The sequence below is a fragment of the Somniosus microcephalus genome, chromosome 22 (assembly GCF_052327205.1).
Source record: "Somniosus microcephalus isolate GS21.2 chromosome 22, FLI_Smic_1.0, whole genome shotgun sequence".
NCBI classification, from domain to species: Eukaryota; Metazoa; Chordata; class Chondrichthyes; order Squaliformes; family Somniosidae; genus Somniosus; species Somniosus microcephalus.
Window position 1 is genome coordinate 43943943 of NC_141008.1, and position 21424 is coordinate 43965366.

At 47.3% G+C, this 21424-nt stretch overlaps 1 protein-coding gene across 1 annotated transcript in view; it reads left to right on the forward strand.

Moving 5' to 3' along the window:
- p2rx5 (purinergic receptor P2X, ligand-gated ion channel, 5) overlaps window positions 1-21424 on the forward strand; it is a 138303-nt gene that overhangs the window by 56071 nt on the left and 60808 nt on the right. The window contains exon 6 of the mRNA XM_085965103.1: window positions 20912-21053. Coding sequence (XP_085821229.1) covers window positions 20912-21053 — 142 coding nt within the window. The remainder of the gene's footprint in view (window positions 1-20911; window positions 21054-21424) is intronic.

Here is a 21424-nt window from a genome sequence, read left to right on the forward strand (position 1 = left end):
CTGCTTTGTACCTTTGAACTCAATATCATACTGATGTGCCCCTAGGAAAAGGGACCATCTCTGAAGCCTCTGCGCCATCATTACCGGAACACCCTTCTTAGGGTTAAAAATGAAAACCAACGGCTGGTGATCTGTCAGCAGCGTAAACTTTTGGCCGTGCAGGTAATGGTTAAATTTCTTAACTCCCCACACGAGGCTGAGAGCCTCCCTATCTATCTGAGCATAATTGCACTCAGCGGAGGTCAATGATCTGGATGCAAAAGCGACTGGCCTTTCCGAGCCATCTGGAAACTTATGTGAGAGCACTGCCCCGATACCATATGGAGATGCATCACAAGCTAAGCGAATAGGTAGCGTTGGGTTAAAGTGAGCCAACACTTCCTTAGAGGTGATCAATGCCTTGCTCTTTTGAAAAGCCCGCTTACAATCATCGCTCCACTTCCATGGTATTCCCGTTTGCAAAAGAGTGTTTAGTGGGTGTAACACCGTGGATAAATTTGGAAGAAACTTGTGGTAATAGTTAACCAACCCGAGGAACGACCTCAACTGGGATACATTTTCCGGTGCTGGAGCCTTGACTACAGCGTCGATCTTGTCAGGGGACTTATGGAGCCCCTCCTGGTCAATGACGTGGCCACAGTACGAGATTCGCTTTTGAAAGAACTCGCATTTCTGGCGATTAGCTCTTAGCCCATATTCTTTCAATCTGATGAGCGCCTGCTCCAAATTCGCGAGGTGATCATTATCGTTATCTCCTGTAATCAGGATGTCATCCAGGTAGCATTGTGTGCCTGGGATTCCCTGCAAGACCTGCTCCATGGCCCTTTCCCAAATCGCTGGAGCCGATGCCACTCCAAAAACCAGCCTATTATACTGATATAAGCCCTTATGTGTGTTGATCGTGAGATACTGTCGTGACGCTTCATCAACTTCCATCTGTAGGTACACCTGCGCCAGGTCTATCTTGGTGAAGTGCTTTCCGCCAGACAGCGAAGTGAAGATATCTTCGATCCGCGGAAGCGGATATTGCACTGTGTGAAGAACTGGATTAACAGTGATCTTGAAATCGCCACAGATGCGAACCTTCCCAGGTTCCCCAGGCTTGTTGCTCAATGAACGCTTCATGACAGGAACAATGGGTGTAGCCCATTCGCTCCAGTCCACCTTCGACAGTACCCCTGAACGTTCTAGCCCTTCCAGCTCTGCTTCCACAGCAGGTCGTATCGCATAGGGCACCGGTCTGGCTTTGAAAAATTTTGGGTTTGCTTGTTCTTCAACCTTGATGGTTGCAGTAATTCCTTTCAGTGTTCCCAGTCCCTGTTGGAACACCTCCCTAGCATCGTCTAAGATTTTGGACAGTCGTTTAGGTTTGACGTCGTCCTCCTTACAGGCAGCCACAGTCAGTGCTTTTATGGAATGCCAGTCCAATTTTATTCGCCTGATCCATTCCCATCCTAGTAGTGGTGGACCTCCATCAGGTAACACGTACAAGTCCATTTTCTGACTTTCTTTACCATTGTAGACCACATTTACTTTTATTTTTCCTTTGGGGTATACTTTTTGCCCCGTGTATGTTTTCAATACAATCTTCGTATCCCTCAGGGGAAAATGCGAGAATAACCTTTTGTAGTCTTGCTTATTTATGACCGTTAATGCCGACCCTGTGTCCAGCTCCATCTTCACTTGGACTGCTGCTATCTGGAGCATGACCCAGATAGTTTGGTGGTCTGCTGTGTTACCCACATTATGTATTTTCAGACAACCCAGTTCCTTGCTGCTGGAGTCTGAATCCGTCTTCTGTTCATCCGAACTGTTCTCTGTCACCTTGTGTATTTTTTTGTACTTCTCCTGTGGTGACTTTTTGCTGCTGGTCTTCTTTCCTGACCGGCATACTCTCGCTATGTGACCAAGTTTGCCACATTGCCTGCATTCTTTGTTTTTGAACCAGCACTGGTTCTGGTCATGCGTTGTCCTTCCGCAACGATAGCACTTTACTGCGCCCAATGCCATTTCATTGGTGCTGAATTCCAGTGGCCTTTGCTGTATCTCTGCAGCGCCCCGTGCTGCTGCCTCGTGGGATGCTGCAATGCTGAAAGCTTTGTCCAGCGTAAGATCCTTTTCCTCTAGCAGTCGCTTCTGGGTTCCTTCCCTTAGGAGCCCACACACAAACTTATCTCTCAGTGCGTCTGCTAGTCCTGTTCCGAACTGGCAGTACTTTGCTAACTTGCGCAGTTCTGTTAGGAATTCAGCGTTGCTTTCTTTATGTTGAATTCTTCTGTAGAATTTAAACCGTTCTGCTATCAACAGCGGTGTGGGGTTTAAATGCTCTTGCAAGATAGTAACAATATCCGCGAAACCCTTTTCTACCGGTTTGTCTGGGGTTACCAGGTTCCTTAATAACCCGTACACCTTCGCACCCATCGAGTTTAATAGGGTTAGTGCTTTCTTATCATCCGGTACATCATTCGTACTACAGTAAACTCCGATGTGTTCCACATAAGTGGTCCAATCTTCCACATCGTTGTCGAAAGCAGTGATGTTACCCGTTTTTGGCATCCTTGCTGAGTTTCTTCTTTCCCTTCGGATATTATTTAATATGATTACTTTTGAAATTTTTTTTTTATTAAAGATGGCGGCTTTTCCCGCGCTTGTCTTCTTGCCCCGCCGACTCAAGATGGCGATTCCCGTGCTGTTGCTGTCCATGCCTCCCAGCTGTCCTTCCTGCCTTTCTTTTCCCGTGTATACGCTTCCTTGCGCTGCTGCTCTTGTTGCCCCGCCGCTCCCGCGGTCCTTGAGGCAATAAAGCGCCTTTCTGGCTGCTGCGCGTCTCTGCCCCGATTGCAGTTTATTTTAAAACTGCTTTTCAGCGCTTCTTCTGCGCTGTTGCCCCGCCGCTCCCGCGGTCCTTGTGGCAATAAAGCGCCTTTCTGGCTGCTGCGCGTCTCTGCCCCGATTGCAGTCCGGTCCCTGACACCGGCTGCGGTCATGTCCTCCGCCCTTTCTCTTTGTTTTTCCTCCCCTTCTCCCTCTGACAACTTGGCCGACCTCCCCCCCCGTGCTGCTCGATCGGGCTTACCCACCGCTGTCGAAGAAGGGATGATCACTGCCTGTTGCTGATGTTGGACTTCGTGGCCAGAAAACCAAACCGGGTTCTCGATGGCCTCCCGTGCGATGCAGTACTCTGCAGGATTTTGAGGGCGGATGCCCTTTTTCGACTCCCGTTCTCTGATGACGAAGCCTCCTTGGAATGGACCCCAGAATCAGTACTGGGGGAGGTGATGCAAAACTGCCGCTAGGTACGATCAGACTCGTCGCCACTGTTGAGTCTGTGTTTACAAGTGCAGTTATAATGAATAACAGGACACAGACAACAGAAGTAAGTAAACAGGTCTTTAGTGATTGAGGGTCAAGGCGGGAACTGAGATACACTTGCTCCGCAGGGTTTATATACCGGTGTGGTCACCACCGGTACTACAATGTACAGGAGCCATTAAAAAGTAGTCCATCACTTTAAGGTATCCTCTTAAGGTAGTACAGGTTACATACACTACAGTATAATTGCCTGATATTTTCCAAATAGATTCATGTGATGTATATTTGCAACAATTGCTAGTGATCCTCCTCCAACTGCATTTTACTGTGACATAAAAAACATTTTTAGCTCACCATGGCTAGATGATCACTATTGTTCACAATACCTGATGGGTACATGCAGTTTAGTTGAAGTATAAAATAAAAGATTTTGGGGGAAAAATTCAGTTGGTTGCGCCTCCCATTAGCGCCTTAAGAGGGCGCTAATGGGGCGCCAAGCAACTAGCGCCCGGGCGTGGCGATTTTTGCGCCGCTCGCGAAATTAACCAGACATTTTGCGGCGGCGCTAAACAATACTGGCCGATCTCCTGCGCACGCAGATCTTGACGTCATTCGAGAGTGCAACGCCCTTGTGATGCCCCAGAACGGAAATTGAGTGGCGCCCCCCTCCTTTCCGCCTGGCGCAACCAAAGACAGGTAGACTGGAACGCTTCCCAGTCGCTGTGGGGCTGGGGGGGGCGCTATTTAAAGGGGGCCTCTTCCTGGCTTTTGTGTGGTAGCCATTTTTGCACCACTTGTTCTGAGAGAGAGAGAGAGAGAGATTTTGAGAGAGAGAAAGAGAGACTTCTGCATTGAGTCAGCGCTGTCTGAGGTAGTTTTGGCTTCTGACCATAACTTTGCAGGTACTTTGGTTTTTGACCTTCATAACTTTGATTGCCTAGATACTATGGGGGCTGCAATGGATGGGGACGTCGGCCTTCTCCATCACATTTGGAGGGCACAGAGATGCAGAGAGAGAGTGACAATCATGGCCAGATGGAGGAGGGTCAACAGGCCTCTGTACAGGAGACCTTACCCTCCCAGAGTATTTCGCCAACCGTTCTCCTACATAAATATGTCTGAGGAGCAGTGTTTGTGAAGGCTGCGCTTCAGCAAGGAGGTGGTCACTGAGCTCTGCCACCTGCTTCAGCCAGATCTGCAGCCTCAACTGAGGAGCAGGACGTCTCTGTCGGTGGCAGTGAAGATAACAATGGCTCTCAACTTTTATGCCACTGGCTCATTTCAATCAGCTACTGGGGACATCGCCAATATCTCCCAGTTCGCGGTGCATTGCTGCATCCGTCAGGTCACAAATGCCCTCTTAAAAAGGAGACGAGAGTACATCTCTTTCCCCATGACCCCGGACAAGCAGCAAGAACGCGCAATGGGCTTTGCGATGATAGCGGGCTTCCCCATGGTGCAGGGCGCCATTGACTGCACGCATGTGGCTTTGTGTGTGCCGCATGAGAATGCCGAGGATTTCTGCAACCGAAAGGGCTTCCATTCCTTAAACGTTCAGTTGGTCTGTGACCACAGACAGCTGATACTCGCTGTCAATGCCCACTTCCCTGGCAGCAGCCACGATGCCTTCATCCTGCACCAGAATTCTGTGGCAGACCTTTTCCAGGCACCGCATCACCCAGGTGGTTGGCTTCTCGGGGACAAGGGATATCCTCTGTGCACCTGGCTGATGACACCGCTCCGTATGCCCAACACCCCTGCTGAGCTGCGATACAACAAGAGCCATCAAGCTACCAGAAACATTGTTGAGCACACAATCGGCATGCTCAAGCAATGGTTCCACTGTCTGGACCATTCTGGAGGAGCTCTTCAGTACTCGCCTGAGCGAGTCTCCCACTTCGTTGTTGTGTGCTTCATGATGCATAACCTTGCAATCCTCAGGACCCAGCCAATGCCACCAGGCATTGGAGCACCACCAGAGGAGGAGGAGGAAGATGAGGAGGATGATCATCAGCAGCACCAAGGCGGGAGGGAGGCACACAATGTACAAAGTGGAAGGGCCGTCCATCAAAGGCTCATAGCAAGTCGCTTCTAGGCCCCTTCTGAGGAAATGGCTTCTGCCATTCAAACAACCTGAATGAAACCATCCCGCAACCCCTAAGCTGGTCAAGGCAACAATGATTGCAAAGACCAAACATGTACATTTTGAATACAGAAACTTAGTTATTTTACAAACTCTGTGGCCTAGAAATTGGGTTTTGGCTTAGCCAGGGCTTTAGCGCTGGAAATTAGTGCCGGCGCTAAGTCCCCTGCGCGCGCCAAAAATTCAGTGGCGCCGCGCCCAAACGGCTGCCGGCGCTACTGAAGGGTCTTAGCGCCTGGAAAAGGGCGCTAACTGCCGTTTCGCGCCGCAATTCCGGCGCTGCGGCACCCGATGCGGTGCGGCAGGCTGGGGAAGTGCAGGCCTCCTCCTTCTGTTAAGGAGGAGCTGCCTGCACCCGGCCGCGGCCCGCGCAAATCTGCTTAAAAATGAGCCCGGCACCTCGGACAAGTGCCGGGCTTGCATCTGTTCCGGGGGGGGGGGGGGGGGAGAGAAGTCCGGGGAGGGAGCTGCGGGCAGGCGGCCGGCGGGAAAGCGGCTGGCCGCCGCGGGGCCTTTAATGCGCCGGCGCTAACTGCAGTAAGGCACCTCTGACAAAACGCTGGTTGCGGCTGCCACGGGCGAGGCGGCCGCAACTCAATTTCGGAGTTCGGGCGGGTTACCACGGCAACCGGGACGCTGCGCACACCGATGACGTCATCGGTGCCGGCGCAGCGCTACCGGAGCAACGCCGATTTAGGGCCCCAGGGAATTTCACTACTGGCCATAACTCCGGCGCAAGGCCCTCTAGCGCCTCAAATGAGGCGCTAAGGCTACTGAATTTTCAGCCGTGTGTGTCTCATTTCCGCATGACAAACTGAAAGAAACACCAAAAAAAAGCCATTAACATAACTGGCTCTCACAACCTGGAGACAATGTCCAAAACAGTTTAAAAAATTTGACCACGAACCTCGGCTGTTGTGTTTGTACCACTATACACAACTACATAAAATAATAAAGCAGCAGAGCCTGAGAGTAACTTCAAGTGATCTTTACTGGGTAACTGAAACTTCGGCACTGACTGTACAAATCGATACGCGTGTTATATACGCTCGCAACTAAGGATATACATCCGCAATACAAAGTAGTCCCTTCAATGTTGTATACATTACACTTCCTCCCCCTTTAGTTTAATAGTATATTAATGCAAAATTTCTATAATTAACATACAGAGCCTGTCTTTACAGTAACAAAATTCAAATTCCAACATAACATTTTATTTTGTCAACAGCCCTTTTACAAGTCAAGTCTCTGGGGAGGCCTCCTCTGCCTCTCTGGGTAACATCTCTCCAGACTCTTTTGCTTTGGGGAATGAGACTGTACAGGTACAGTTGCATCAGATGAGCTACCAGCACAGGTAGAGCTCTCCGCTGAGGATGAGGCTGGTGCTGATGCTAATGAATCAGGAGTGTCTGTTTCCATGTCAGGTGAGTCTGGGCGAGGTATAGGGGTGTTTTCCACCTGAACGTCCAGAATTTGGTCCACATGACGTCTCAAAACGTTCTCTCCCACATTCACAGTATACATCAGTGGTCCCTCTCTTGTGGATATTGTACCTGGTTGCCACTTTTCCATCCGGAAATCACGAGCAAGAACTGACTGTCCCACACTGAAGCTTCTTGTTGGCTTAGCATTCAAATGTTTGAACTGTTTGTTCTCTACATCACGACATACATTCGGTTTAAGAAGGTCCATGCGAGATCTCAGGTTCCTGTTCAGAAACATCATCGCTGGAGTCTGATTAGTGGCTGCGTGTACTGCATTCCGATAAGCAAAGAGGAATTTGTCTATCTTGTGTTGCAGTGGTAGATTCTCGCTGTACATTGCTTTGATGGCCTTCTTGAAAGTCTGTACGAATCTTTCTGCCAAGCTATTTGTAGCTGGATGGTACGGGGCAGATGTGTAGTGCTTGATTCCATTTTTCCTCGTGAACCTTTGGAATTCGTCAGAGACAAATTGTCGTCCATTGTCTGTGCAGATTTGTTCTGGTAGTCCATTTCTAGCGAACATGGTCCTCAGAACTGAAATGGTCTTTTCAGATGTAGTTAATTTCATTTTAATGACCTCGAGCCATTTGGAATGTGCATCGACCGCAATCAAGAACATGGAGTCCATGAACGGTCCAGCAAAGTCGATGTGCACATGTTGCCATGGTGATGAGGGCCATTCCCATGGATGGAGAGGGGCTTGTGGTGCTGCGTTCTGGACCTTTTGACATCCTGAGCAGCTCTTTGTCAGGTCCTCGATCTGTTTTTCAATTCCTGGCCACCACACGTAACCACGGGCAAGGCTTTTCATCTTTACCGTACCTAAGTGGCCTTCATGCAGTTCATCTAGCACTCAGTTATGAAACTTGGGAGGAATCACAACTCGTGAGCCGCACATCAGTGTTCCTCGACACACTGATAGCTGCTCCCTCCTAGCTGAGAATGCTGGAAACAATGAGTCACCATGCGCTGGCCATCCCTTCACAGTGATGTCATAAACTTTTGACAATGTAGGGTCATTGCGTGTTTCTCTTTCAGTGAGGGAGTTTGTCACTGGTAGCTGCTCAACTATTGTTGTGTGAAATACCTCTGCTGAGTCAACTGTTGTAGTTCTCTCTGAGGTCGGCAGTGGTAAACGTGACAAACCATCGGCGTTGCCATGTTGCTTGGTCCCCTTGTATTCAATATCATACAGGTGAGCCCCTAGGAAGAGTGACCATCGCTGCAACCGTTGTGCCGTCATCACTGGAACGCCCTTCCTTGGGTTGAAGATTGAAACGAGAGGCTGGTGGTCAGTTAACAGTGTAAACTGTTGACCATACAAGTAGTGGTTGAATTTCTTGACTCCCCACACAAGGCTGAGGGCCTCTCGGTGAATCTGTGCATAATTGCATTCAGCTGTAGTCAATGATCTTGACGCAAAGGCTATTGGTCTTTCTGAGCCGTCTGGGAACTTATGTGACAACACGGCACCAATGCCATGGGGTGAAGCATCACATGCCAGTCGAATAGGTAAGGATGGGTCAAAGTGAGCTAGCACCTTTTCTGAAGTAATGAGTCTTTTACTCTCTTGAAAAGCTTGTTCACAGCTGTCACTCCACTTCCATTGTGACCCTGTCTGTAGCAGTGCATTTAGTGGATGTAACACTGTGGATAGGTTGGGCAAGAACTTGTGATAGTAGTTCACCAGTCCAAGATATGATCTCAACTGAGACACATTTTCAGGTGTTGGTGCATTAATCACAGCTTCAATCTTGTCTGGAGACTTGTGTAAACCGTCCTTGTCAATCACATGTCCACAGTATGAGATTTCCTTTTTGAAAAACTCACACTTGTCTCGGTTCGCTCGGAGCCCATACTCCCGTAACCTGATGAGCACCTGTTCAAGGTTGGAAAGGTGGTCGTTGTCATTCTTGCCAGTAATGATGTCATCAAGATAACACTGAGTACCTGGGATCCCCTGCAGGACTTGGTCCATTGCCCTTTGCCAGATTGCAGGAGCTGATGCTATTCCGAATACCAGCCGATTGTACTGGTAAAGGCCTTTGTGCGTATTTATTGTCAGGTACTTCTTTGATGCATCATCAATTTCCATTTGGAGATAGGCCTGGGCCAAATCAATCTTTGTGAAGCATTCCCCTCTTGACAATGAAGCAAAGATGTCCTCAATGCGAGGCAATGGGTACTGTACTGTGTGGAGGACTGGGTTAACAGTCACTTTAAAGTCTCCACAGATGCGCACTTTTCTTGGCTTTCCTGGTTTTGTGCTGGAGGTTTTCTTCATCACTGGAACTATAGGTGTGGCCCATTCACTCCAATCCACCTTGGACAGGACCCCTAACTGCTCCAAGTTCTCCAGCTCTGCTTCTACTGATGGGCGAATTGCATAAGGCACTGGTCTGGCCTTATGGAACTTTGGATTTGCGTTCTCCTCAATCTTAATTTTTGCTTTCATGCCCTTAAGTGTTCCTATTCCCTTCTTGAACACTTCCTGAGAGTCAGAGAGTATTTGTGACAGTCTCTCAGGAGTGGCGTTGCTGTCCTCCTTTGCTGACACAAACAGTGCTTGGATGGTGTACCAATCCAGCAGTATTTTCCTGAGCCATTCGCGTCCCAGCAATGGTGGTCCTCCATTTTCCACTACATAGAGGTTCAATTGCAGTATTTTTTTTTCTTTGTATGTCACTGTCACTTTTATTTTACCTTTGGGGCACACTCTTTGTCCTGTGTATGTCTTTAACAGTACTTTAGTTGGCCTTAGCGGTATGTGTGAAAACAGTCATTTGTAGTCATGTACAGAGATCACTGTTAAAGCTGAGCCTGTGTCCAACTCCATTTTCAGCCTAACTCCTGCCACTTCTGGAGTAACCCATATTATTCTGTGATCCTCTGTTTCTTTCACACTGTGTAGTTTTAGACAAGCCAGATCCTCTTCCTCTGGGTCTGTGTCACTTTTTTCTTTATCTGAACTGTCTCCAGTCACGTAGTGTACCTTCTTGTATCTATCTTTGAAAGGTTTCTTGTTTTCAGTCACTTGGTGTGCCTTTGTATCAGTTTTCTGCTTCTTTGCTTTGCAGACCCTTTCAATGTGCCCTCGTTTGCCACATTGTCTGCAACCTTTGTCTTTAAATCAACAGTCATTGTGGTCATGTGACATTTTACCACAGCGATAGCACTTCTTGTTTCAGTGACATTTTGTTAGTGGAATATTCCAGGGATTTTTGTTGAATTTCTAAAGTGCCACGTGCTGCTGCTTCCATTGAAATTGCAATACTTAGAGCCTTCTCCAAGGTGAGATCTTTTTCAGACAAGATCTTCTTTTGTGTGCTTTCATTTTGCATGCCACACACAAATCTGTCTCTCAATGCGTCTGATAAGCCCACTCCAAATTGGCAATGTTCTGATAATTTGCGCAACTTGCCAAATATTCAGAAATGCTTTCATTTTTGCTCTGGTTCTGTTTATGGAATTTAAATCTTTTGGCTATGAGCAGTGGTCTGGGGCTTAAATGGTCTTGGAGTGTGTCCACTATTTGTTTGAATGTTTTGTTTGCTGGCTTTTCAGGGGTTAATAAACTACGTAGTAGCCCGTATGTCTTCGCGCCCATAACACTCAGCAAAACAGTGGCTTTCTTTTCTACCCCCACTCCGTTAGCCTCACAGTACAACTCCACTCTTTCAATGTAAGTTGCCCAGTCTTCAATGCTGCTATCAAATGCTGCAATCGTGCCAATCATTGCCATTTTTTTTTCCAAACCCGTTTTTCTTTCTTTACCAGTTAGCTAGCGTCATGCAAGTCATAAGAACATAAGAAATAGGAGCAGGAGTAGGCCAATCGGCCCCTCGAGCCTGCTCCGCCATTCAATAAGATCATGGCTGATCTGATCCTAACCGCCAATCTACTATCACAGAACCATCTCCTGAATCTAACAGAATTAGACACACGAAATAGGAGCAGGATCAGGCTACATGGCCCCTGGGCCCACTCTGCTACCCACAGGGCCATGACCGATCCGAACCTAGACTCATGTCCAAATTCCTGCCCGCTCCCCATAACCCTTTATTCCCTTTACTTCTAGGAAACTGTCTATTTCTGTTTTAAATTTATGTAATGATGTAGCTTCTACAGCTTTTTGGGGCAGCATATTCCATGGACCTACCACCCTCTGAGTGAAGTAGTTCCTCCTCATCTCAGTTTTGAAAGAGCAGCCCCTTATTCTAAGACTATGCCCCCTAGTTCTAGTTTCACCCATCATCGGGAACATCCTCGCCGCATCCACCCGATCCGATCCCTTCACAATCTTATATGTTTCAATAAGATCGCCTCTCATTCTTCTGAACTCCAATGAGTAGAGTCCCAATCTACTCAACCTCTCCTCATATGTCCATCCCCTCATCCCCGGGATTAACCGAGTGAACCTTCTTTGTACTGACTCGAGAGCAAGTATGTCTTTTCTGTGCACTTTTCACTTGACTTACGTATCCCCAGCCTAGCTTAGCAAGCGTGCTCCGTTTTCTCTGCCTTCTCGCTCCTTTCTTCCAAGTTTCGGTGTCCTCTGGATGCGATGCCAGAATAGGAAGACGTAGGTTCATAATTCTCGTCGCCAATTTGTTGTGTTTGTACTGCTATACACAACTACATAAAATAATAAAACAGCAGAGACTGAGAGTAACTTCAAGTGATCTTTACTGGGTAACTGGAACTTCGGCACTGACTGTACAAATCGATACGCGCCTGTTATATACGCTCGCAACTAAGGATATACATCCGCAATACAAAGTAGTCCCTTCAATGTTGTATACATTACATCGGCCTTTAATGAAACAATGAACAACATTTTGTCACACCTCCTACTTTTTGCCCTTCGAGGGTGATCTCCTTCCCTTGCGAAATTCCCCCCTTCCCACCCTGCAGCTCCTCCGTAATGGGACCCCAGTGGCTGGAGCAAGGCTGGTGGAAGGCTGCTGATTGTCACAACCTGAGACTGCAGATGCCCTTGAAGGACGGCCTCGACCAGCTCTGGGCCTGGAGGGCCTGGCTGCAGACTGCACCAACTCTGCATGGGTGGCAGCAGTCTGTCCTACAGGCGGTGGCAAGTGCAGTGGAGAAGTGACAGTGGTGGCAGCAGGAATGCTGTCATCTTGAGAGAGGACAGCAACTCTCTGCTCGACCGACACACTGGCACTCCCACGGGGCAGCACTTCAGCATCCGGAGCAATCTGCTGGAGCACAGATTGCTGGCCTGCCCCGGGGAAATGTGTCCAAACCAGCGAGGATGGCAGCAGTCAGTGCTCGCGTGGCCTCGATCTGAGTCTGCGTGAGAGCAGCCAGTGACTGCATTGCAGCACTAAACATTTGCGTGGCATCCACCTGTGCTACAGCGAAGTTCTCCACACCCCTTGCCAGTGATTCAATGGATTCGGGCACCCTTGCCACTGCAGCCATGAGCTCAGTGTGCCTGTACTCCGCCTGGGCGCTCATTTCAGTGAGGACCCGCTCCTCCTCTGTGTCCAGTGCAGCAGGACTCGATGCCATACTCTCCCTCTGGGAGAAGGCCCCCGAGCTTCCCTACCCCCATCGCGTTGCTGCAGCCCGCTGGGTCCTGAAGCTTCACCCTCATCAGACCATTCCCCCCTGCTCCCCTCCAGGGAAGGCGTGTTCCCAGTGTATGCATGGACTTCCTCGGGAGAGGGTGGCGCTGATGCTCCGGCTTCCTCTTCCTCCTCGCCTTCAGCTTCACTCCCACTGGCAGCTTGAGGGCCCATCTCCTCACCTGGTGAGTCACCATCTGAAAGCAGAGAGGTACAAGAGTGGCTTTAGCGTGAGGACAGGGTGGCAGCAAGGGAGGCATGAGTGCAGCGATTTAGTCATTTGGATTGAAAGTGTCAAAGGCTGGTGTTGTGAGGAACAAGTGGAAGGAGAGAGGACAAAAAGGTGATGACGTTACCATTGCTGTCCAGAACGGGGTCGGCGTCTCCAGTGGCGACGGGACCAATCACCCGGCTTGCCACAATCCTCTGGACGCGCACCTCAAGATCACTGAGGGGTTGCAGCTGAGGCCGCCCTCCACCCGTCCGTTGCTGCTGTCTCCTATTATGAGATAGCTTGGCCTGCCAGAAAAAGGACGGCGTCTGAGTAAATATACAGCCATGGTCTTGCCTGAAATGCCTCCCATAGTTGAATAGCCCTTACTGTATGCAAAGTGTGGAATGTGCGTGTGTGTTTGATGAAAGGGCCATAGGTGTTGGATGAGTGTTGGGCATTGGGGCTTTTAAGACCCTCTGGCCATAAAGTGAGGTTGAGATGGAGGGATGGAGAGGTTTTGAAAAAAAGGCACTCACCCTGACGACCCGAGTGAGGTCGTTGAACTTTTTCCTACATTGGATATGGGTCCTAGGCACCATGCTGCTTGAGGAGACTCTCTGAGCCACCTCCCTCCACACTCTTCTGTACTCACGTGGCAAAGGCCTCCTGCCACTCTCTGGGTACAGTATAGATCTTCTGCGCTCCACCGCGCCAACCAGAGCCTCCAAGGCTTGCTCACTGAAGCACTGTGCTTGCTCCCTGGCCCTCTCCATAGTCCTTGGCTGCAAGATTTAGCCACAGATCTGCCCAGGCCGAGATTCAAGGCTCCAATGAGCAGGGTGTGGCTGCAGAGCAAGATTGACCCTCCCCTTTAAGAACTGACCGGCGCCAGTGTGTCTGTGTTCAATCGCTAACTGACAGCACCTGCGCTATGCCTGCCCTCTGAGGTAGCGCCTCGCTCATCGGCCTTAGCGCCTTAAGAGAGGTATGTAGCGCCTGATTTAGCGCTCCAATCACCTCCAGGGGCGATAAAAGCCAAGTTTGCAGTCGGAGACGATAATTAGCACCAGGCGCTAAATTTTGCGCACGGCCGATATCGGCGCCCCAAACAGGGCTATACCGAATTTTTCCCCCTTTGACATTAATAGCACTTATGTTCCAAACATGAAATTATAACCAGCACAGACTAGTTGGGCCAAATGGCTCATTTCTGGGCTGTATATTTGATGTAACCTCCTCAATTTTTTAATGGCAAACTACAACAAACCAAAGCCATAGCATAATTGCCGGGAGTTCAGACACTGAATCAGGATTTCATTGCTGGGATCTTATGCGTTTTTTTCTGCATACTCAAAATAAGTTATCATTTTTGCATCCATAGTATCGCAGTAGAAATCCTAAGTGAACTGAAGGCTTAAATAGTAAGAGCTACACAAAGGGAGTATGAAAAGAAACTTGCAAGGGATATCAAAATCAACACACAAAATGTTCACAATTATATTAGGAAGAGGGTGGTCAGGAGCAATATTGACCCCTCAAAAACTGATAGCGGTGATACTGTCAATGATAATAAGGAAATGGCGTACATGTTGAATAATTATTTTGCGTCAGTATTTACAGTAGAGGACGGATAGCATGCCGGAAATCCCAAGGAAACTAATATTGAATCAGGGACAGGGACTCAATAAAATTAATGTAAGTAAAATAACAGTAATGAAGTAAATAATGGCACTAAAGAGTGACAAATCCCCAGGACCAGATGGTTTCCATCCCAGGGTTTTAAAGGAAGTAGGTGAGCACATTCCAGCTATTGTGCTGAAGACTTGTGATCCAGAACTAGCCGCGCCTCTAGCCAAGCTGTTGCAGCACAGCTGCAACACTGGCATCTATCCGACAATGTGGAAAACTGCCCAGGTATGTCCTGTCCACAAAAAGCAGGACAAATCCAACCCGGCCAATTACCACCCCATCAGTCTACTCTCAATCATCAGTAAAGTGATGGAAGGTGTCTTCAACAGTGCTATCAAACGGCACTTACTCACCAATAACCTGCTCACTGATGCCCAATTTGGGCTCCGCCAAGACTACTCGGCTTCCGATCTCATTACAGCCTTGGTCCAAACATGGACAAAGGAGCTGAATTCCAGAGGTGAGGTGAGAGTGACTGCCCTTGACATCAAGGCATCATTTGACCGAGTGTGGCATCACGGAGCACTAGTAAAACTGAAGTCAATGGGAATCGGGGAAAACTCTCCACTGGCTGGAGTCATACTAGCACAAAGGAAGATGGTTGTGGTGGTTGAAGGTCAATCATCACAGCCCCAGGACATCGTTGCAGGAGTTCCTCAGGGCAGTGTCCTAGGCCCAATCATTTTCAGCTGCTTCATCAATGACCTTCCCTCCAGCATAAGGTCAGAAATGGGGATGTTCGCTGATGACTGCACAGTGTTCAGCGCCATTCACAGCTCCTCAGATAATTAAGCAGTCCATGCCTGCATGCAACAAGACCTGGATGACGTTCAGGCTTGGGCTGATAAGTGGCAGGTAACATTCACGCCACAGAAGTGCCAGGCAATGACTATCTCCAACAAGCGAGCGTCTAACCACCTCCCCTTGACATGCAACGGCATTACCATCGCTGAATCCCCCACCATCAATACCCTGGGGGCCACCATTGACCAGAAACTTAACAGGACCAGCCACATAAATACCTTGGCAACAAGAGCAGGTCAGAGGCTAGGTATTCTGCGGTGAGTGTCTCACCTCCTGACTCCCCAAAGCCTTTCAACCTTCTACAAGGCACAAGTAAGGAGTGTGATGGAATACTGTCCACTTGCCTGGATGAGTACAGCTCCAACAATACTCAAGAAGCTCAACACCATCCAAGACAAAGTAGCCCGTTTGATTGGCACCTCATCCACCACCTTAAACATTCACTCCCTCCAGCACCGGTGTACCGTGGCTGCTCTGTGTACCATCTACAAGATGCACTGCAGCAACTCGCCAAGGCTTCTTCGGCAGCACCTCCCAAACCCGTGACCTCTACCACCTAGAAGGACAAGGGCAGCAGGCGCATGGGAACACCACCACCTCCAAGTTCCCCTCCATGTCAAATACCATCCTGACTTAGAAGTATATCGCTGATCCTTCATCGTCGCTGGGTCAAAATCCTGGAACTCCCTCCCTAACAGCACCATGGGAGTACCTTCACCACATGGACTGCAGCGGTTCAAGAAGGCGGCTCACCACCACCTTCTCAAGGGCAATTAGGGATTGGCAATAAATGCTGGCCTTGCCAGCGACGTCCACGTTTCATAAACGAATAAAAAAAAATTGCAGATGCCCTAACTATAATCTTCCAAAGTTCTCGTGATTCAGGAACTGTTCCTTTAGATTGGAAAATTGCACATGTCACTCCGCTATTTAAGAATGGCGAGAGAAGGAAACCAGGGAATTATAGACCAGTTAGCCTGACATCTGTTGTCGGGAAAATGCGAGAGCGTATAATTAAGAATAGGGTGACTGAACACCTCGAAAATTTTCAGTTGATCAGAGAGAGTCAGCGTGGATTTGTGAAAGGTAGGTCATGCCTGACTAACCTGATTGAATTTTTTGAGGTGGTGACTAAAGTAGTGGACAGGGGAATGTCTATGGATGTTATTTATATGGACGTCCAGAAAGCATTTGATAAAATCCCATATAAGAGACTGTTAACTAAGGTAGAAGCCCATGGAATTGAAGGCAAATTATTGACCTGGTTAGGAAATTGGCGAAGCGGCAGGAGACAGGCAGTAGGGATAATGGGTAGGTACTCAAATTGGCAGGATGTGACTTGTGGTGACCCGCAGGGATCTGTGTTGGGGCCTCAACTATTCACAGTATTTATTAACGACTTCAATGATGGCATAGAAAATCATTTGTCCAAATTTGCCGATGACACAAAGATAGGTGGAATTGTAGGCAGTTTAGATGAAAGCATAAAATTACAAAGGGATATCAACAGATTAAGTAAATGGGCAAAACTGTGGCAAATGGATTTCAGTGTAGGCAAATGTGAGGTCATCCAATTTGAATCTAAAAAGGACAGAACAGGGTACTTTCTAAATGGTGAAAAGCTAAAAACAGTGGAGGTCCAAAGAGACTTGGGGGTCCAGGTACATAGATCATTAAAATATCATGAACAGGTACAGAAAATAATCAAAAAGGCTAATGGGATGCTGGCCTTTATATCTAGAGGACTAGAATACAAGGGGGTAGAAGTTATGCAGCTATACAAAACCCCGGTTAGACCACACCTGGAGCACTGTGAGCAGTTCTGGGCACCACACCTTAGGAAGGATATATTGGCCTTGGAGGGAGTGCAGCGTAGGATTACCAGAATGATACCCGGACTCCAAGCGTTAAATTACGAGGAGAGATTACACAAATTAGGGTTGTATTCCCTAGAGTATAGAAGGTTATGGGGTGATCTGATCGAAGTTTTCAAGATATTAAGGGGAACAGATAGGGTAGATAGAGAGAAACTATTTCCGCTGGTTGGGGAGTCTAGGATTAGGGGGCATAGTCTAAAATTTAAAGCCAGACCTTTCAAGAGTGAAATTAGCAAACACTTCTTCACACAAAGGGTGGTAGAAGTTTGGAACTCTCTTCCGTAAATGGCAATTGATGCTAGATCAATTGTTAATTTTAAACCTGAGATCAATGTTAACCAAAGGTATTAAGGGATATGGGCCAAAGGCGGGTATATGGAGTTAGGTCACAGATCATCCATGAGGGCTTGAGGGGCTCAATGGCCTACTCCTGTTCCTATGTCGTATCACTAAAGCTACATTAAGACAGCTGCGTGGCACAGAGCTGGGAGAATCTACTAAACTGAGTGGGAATTTGGTGAGAGTGGAAATTCAGTGCAGAAGGGGAAGGAGGTGCTCAGTAATTTAAACCAAGGGGCAACAGTAAATAATCGCACCGGAGGAAATAGAAAAAGTGATGTCATAATCAACACAGAGCGGTGCAGCAGACGCTGAGGAGTATTTCAGCAAGTATCTAGATAGCCCTTTGTGTGTTTAGTAACTTTAGTGATTAGTGTTAAGCTTGACTTAGTAAGGATTTAATATTAATGCAAGTAAATGTAAGTTAAAGGAAAATGAGCTAAGTGATTAAATTCTAACTGCATTTAAAGATGCTAATAACTGATAAATCGTGAAGTAGTTAATCACAGGAGCTAATTAATTTATTTAACACCAAGCTAAATCCACCTGTTTAATAAATCTGGACCTCAAGTGACCAATTAGTTCAAGAAATAAACTGCAGATAACAAACAAATACATTAGACATGGCAATGCAGGCAGTGTCGGGATTGTAGTATATGGGAGTTTGTGGACAATGAGAATGTCCCAGATTGTTACATCCGCTAGAAATGTCTCTGCCCCGAGGCACTCCGGCTCAGAGTCGTCGAGATGGAGTCTGAGCTGGAGAGGAGGAGGATTTACTGGGTAATTTACTCCAGAGTACAGTCACACAACAGAGGAAAGCTCAGGTGCAGGAAGGGGAGAGTGTGACCATCAGGCAGGTGGGTAAGGGTAACATAGGAGAGGTAATGAAGGAGGTCCAGCAGACACTGCTCCTGTCCAACAGGTGCAAAGTACTCAATACCTGTGAGGATAAGGAGAAGGACTGGGAAAGACAGCCAGAATGCCGACCAAGCACTATGGAGCAGGAGTTGTTCAAGGGGAGGAGGTGCAGAGTAGAAAGGTTGCAGTTATAGGGGATTCTATAATTAGGGGGAGAGATGTTATTCTTTTTCAGGATTGAGAGTCTCGAAAGGTGTGTGCCAGGGTAAGGGACATCCAAAACGGCTGGAAAAGAATCTGGAAAGGGAGGGGGAGGATCCAATTGTTGTGGCCTGTGTCAGAACCAATGTCATAGGAAAGATTGGGGAAGAGGTCCTGCTAAGGGAGATCAGGCTTTGCATTTGGTGTCGGGATGGGTGCGTGTCAGATGGTTTCCGGATTCCGGTCCCACCCCCAGCTGCCTCCGCTCCACAGATGTGATTTTCCCTTGATTGACCTTGTTAAGCCCCGCCCTGCGGGCTTACCAGCCAATTAACAGGAAACTGGGCTGATGACGTCATTTGATGATGCGTCATATGCCGGTTTCCTTAAAGGGACCATGCACAATTTTATTTTGACAGTTGATTTCTCAGTGTTTGACAGCATCACTGCACAAAGGTGCACTCTTGCACACAGGCTCTCCAATGACTCCCTCCATATGCTGGAATAGATGGCAGCTGCAGGTGAGATGACAGAAGCAATCTGTCACTGGTGAGAGAGGTTCTCCCAATGAGATGGCACTGGACATATAGTTGGATTTAAAAACTTGTAAGATAAAGAAATCTATGCAGTAACCAACATTTTCTTTGCTCTGAAAATCACCCATGTGCAACATTGGATCCTTCACACCACTTCTGCAGCTGTCATCTTTTCACAAACATTACACCGGACTCACAACATTTACCTGATGTGGTGTCCGGACGTCGGGAAACCCGACCTAGAAGCGGGAAAATCGAAAAACAGGCTGAACACTACTGACAAGAACCTGTTAATAGGCAGGTAATTGCCTTTAATCCATTTCCCTCCGCTAGGTGTCAGGTCCATTCCCAGATCGGGGACCCGACACTTGGGAAGACTGTTTGGAGGCGGGTTGACAGCGGGTTCGTGACCTGCCGTCCACCAATAGGACTTTAACATCTGACCCGCCTCTCTGAGTGCCGGCAAAATCGCGGCCCAGGAGTTAGGAGTTAAATTGAACAGCAGAACCTCACGGAATAATCTCAGGATTATTATCCGAGCCACGTGCAAATTGGCATAAGGACAAACAGATTAAGAAAGTCAACGTGTGGCTAAAGGAGTGGTGTGAAAGAGGGGTTCCATTTCATGGGACATTGACACCAATACTGGGACAGGAAGGAGCTGTACCATTGGGAAGGACTGCACCAGAACTGAGCTGAGACCAAGGTCCTAGCAGATAGGATAACTGGGTCTGTAAATAAGACTTCAAACTAATAACAAGGGGGAAGGGAACTGCTAGAAATTACAGAAACCTAACAATAAAAGAATCCGGAAAAGAGAGTAAAGGATAAACCAAAGGAAGGAATAAGGATAACATGAATGGCCAGAGATCAGATGAAGTCATAGAGCACAAAGGTAAAATAACTACTAAAAACAAAGAGAGAGGAATAATAAATAAAACAATTTAAACTGTTTGTGCAGCAATGTACGTAGTATTCAAAGCAAAATGGATGAACTGGAGGTAATAATCCAAAACTAGGGCCCATAAATAAAGGATAGTTACTAATAAATCCAATAGGGAAATAAGGAGAAATGTCTTTACTCAGGGAGTGGTTAGAATGTGGAACTCGCTACCACAGGAAGTGGTTGAGGTAAATAGCTTAGATGCTTTCAAAAGGAAACTAGACCAGTATATGAGAGAAAAGGGAATAGAAAGATATGCTGAAAGGCTGAGATGAAGCAGATGAATGGGAGGAGACTCGTGTGGAGCATAAACACCAACACAGACTAGTTGGGCCGAATGGCCTGTTTCTGTGCTGTAATTCTAAGTAATTCATACATTTGTAACACTTTGCACTATGATTGGAAACCAATCATAAATCATAAAAATTTACGGCACAGAAGGAGGCCATTCAGCCCATCGTGTCTGCACCGGCCGAAAAAGAGCTCTCCAGCCTAATCGCACTTTCCAGCTCTTGGTCCATAGCCCTGCAGGTTACGGCACTTCAAGTGCATATCCAGGTACTTTTAAAATGTGATGAGGGTTTCTGCCTCGACCACCCTTTCAGGCAGTGAGTTCCAGACCCCCACCACCCTCTGGGTGAAAAAAGTTCTCAACTTTTGAATTGGGATGAATCTCTGGCATATAGTCAGTTGAAGAAAACTGTGTAGTTTTACCACAGTCAACACTTCATGGCTTCCATTATCTAATATATTCTACACTAACTAAGCATTATGTTATGTTCTTGGCTATTTCATCAATTCAAACTCAACTAACTCTAGGTAATTATTGTGTTTTTAAGGCATCCCAAGACATCGAGAGCTGTTAGGTAATCGGTAGATCGAACAATTCTAAAAATGTTGATTGTGTTCTGTTACAGGAATAACGTTCTGGATACCAGTGATCAATCATATCTGAAAAATTGCCGATATGACAAAACAAGAAACTCATATTGTCCAATTTTTCGTCTGGGAGATATCGTAAATTGGGCTGGGAGCAACTTCCAGGAAATGGCTGTGGAGGTAAAATTAATTTTTTTGATTTTTGAAATGCCCTTTTTGACTAAAAGCTACTCAAATCATTGATTGTCTTCAGCACCAGCAAGCAGTTTGTGATAACTCCTGAAGTAACATCAATAATCGATTTAGGTGACTGGATCTAAATGCACATGTAATTTGTAGCAAATGTTCTACCCGGATTATCTATAATACACGGCTTGTTGATCAATGGGTCCAGCACTGCATGACTGATGAAAACATTAGTAAAGCAATCACAAGCACCAAGAATAAAAATTTATAACTCTCAAGATGTTGGTAGAACAAACTTCTCTGAATGAAAACATTTTCACCAGTGAGTGTTTCAGGAATCCAGGCCTGCTCAGTAAGGCTACTCT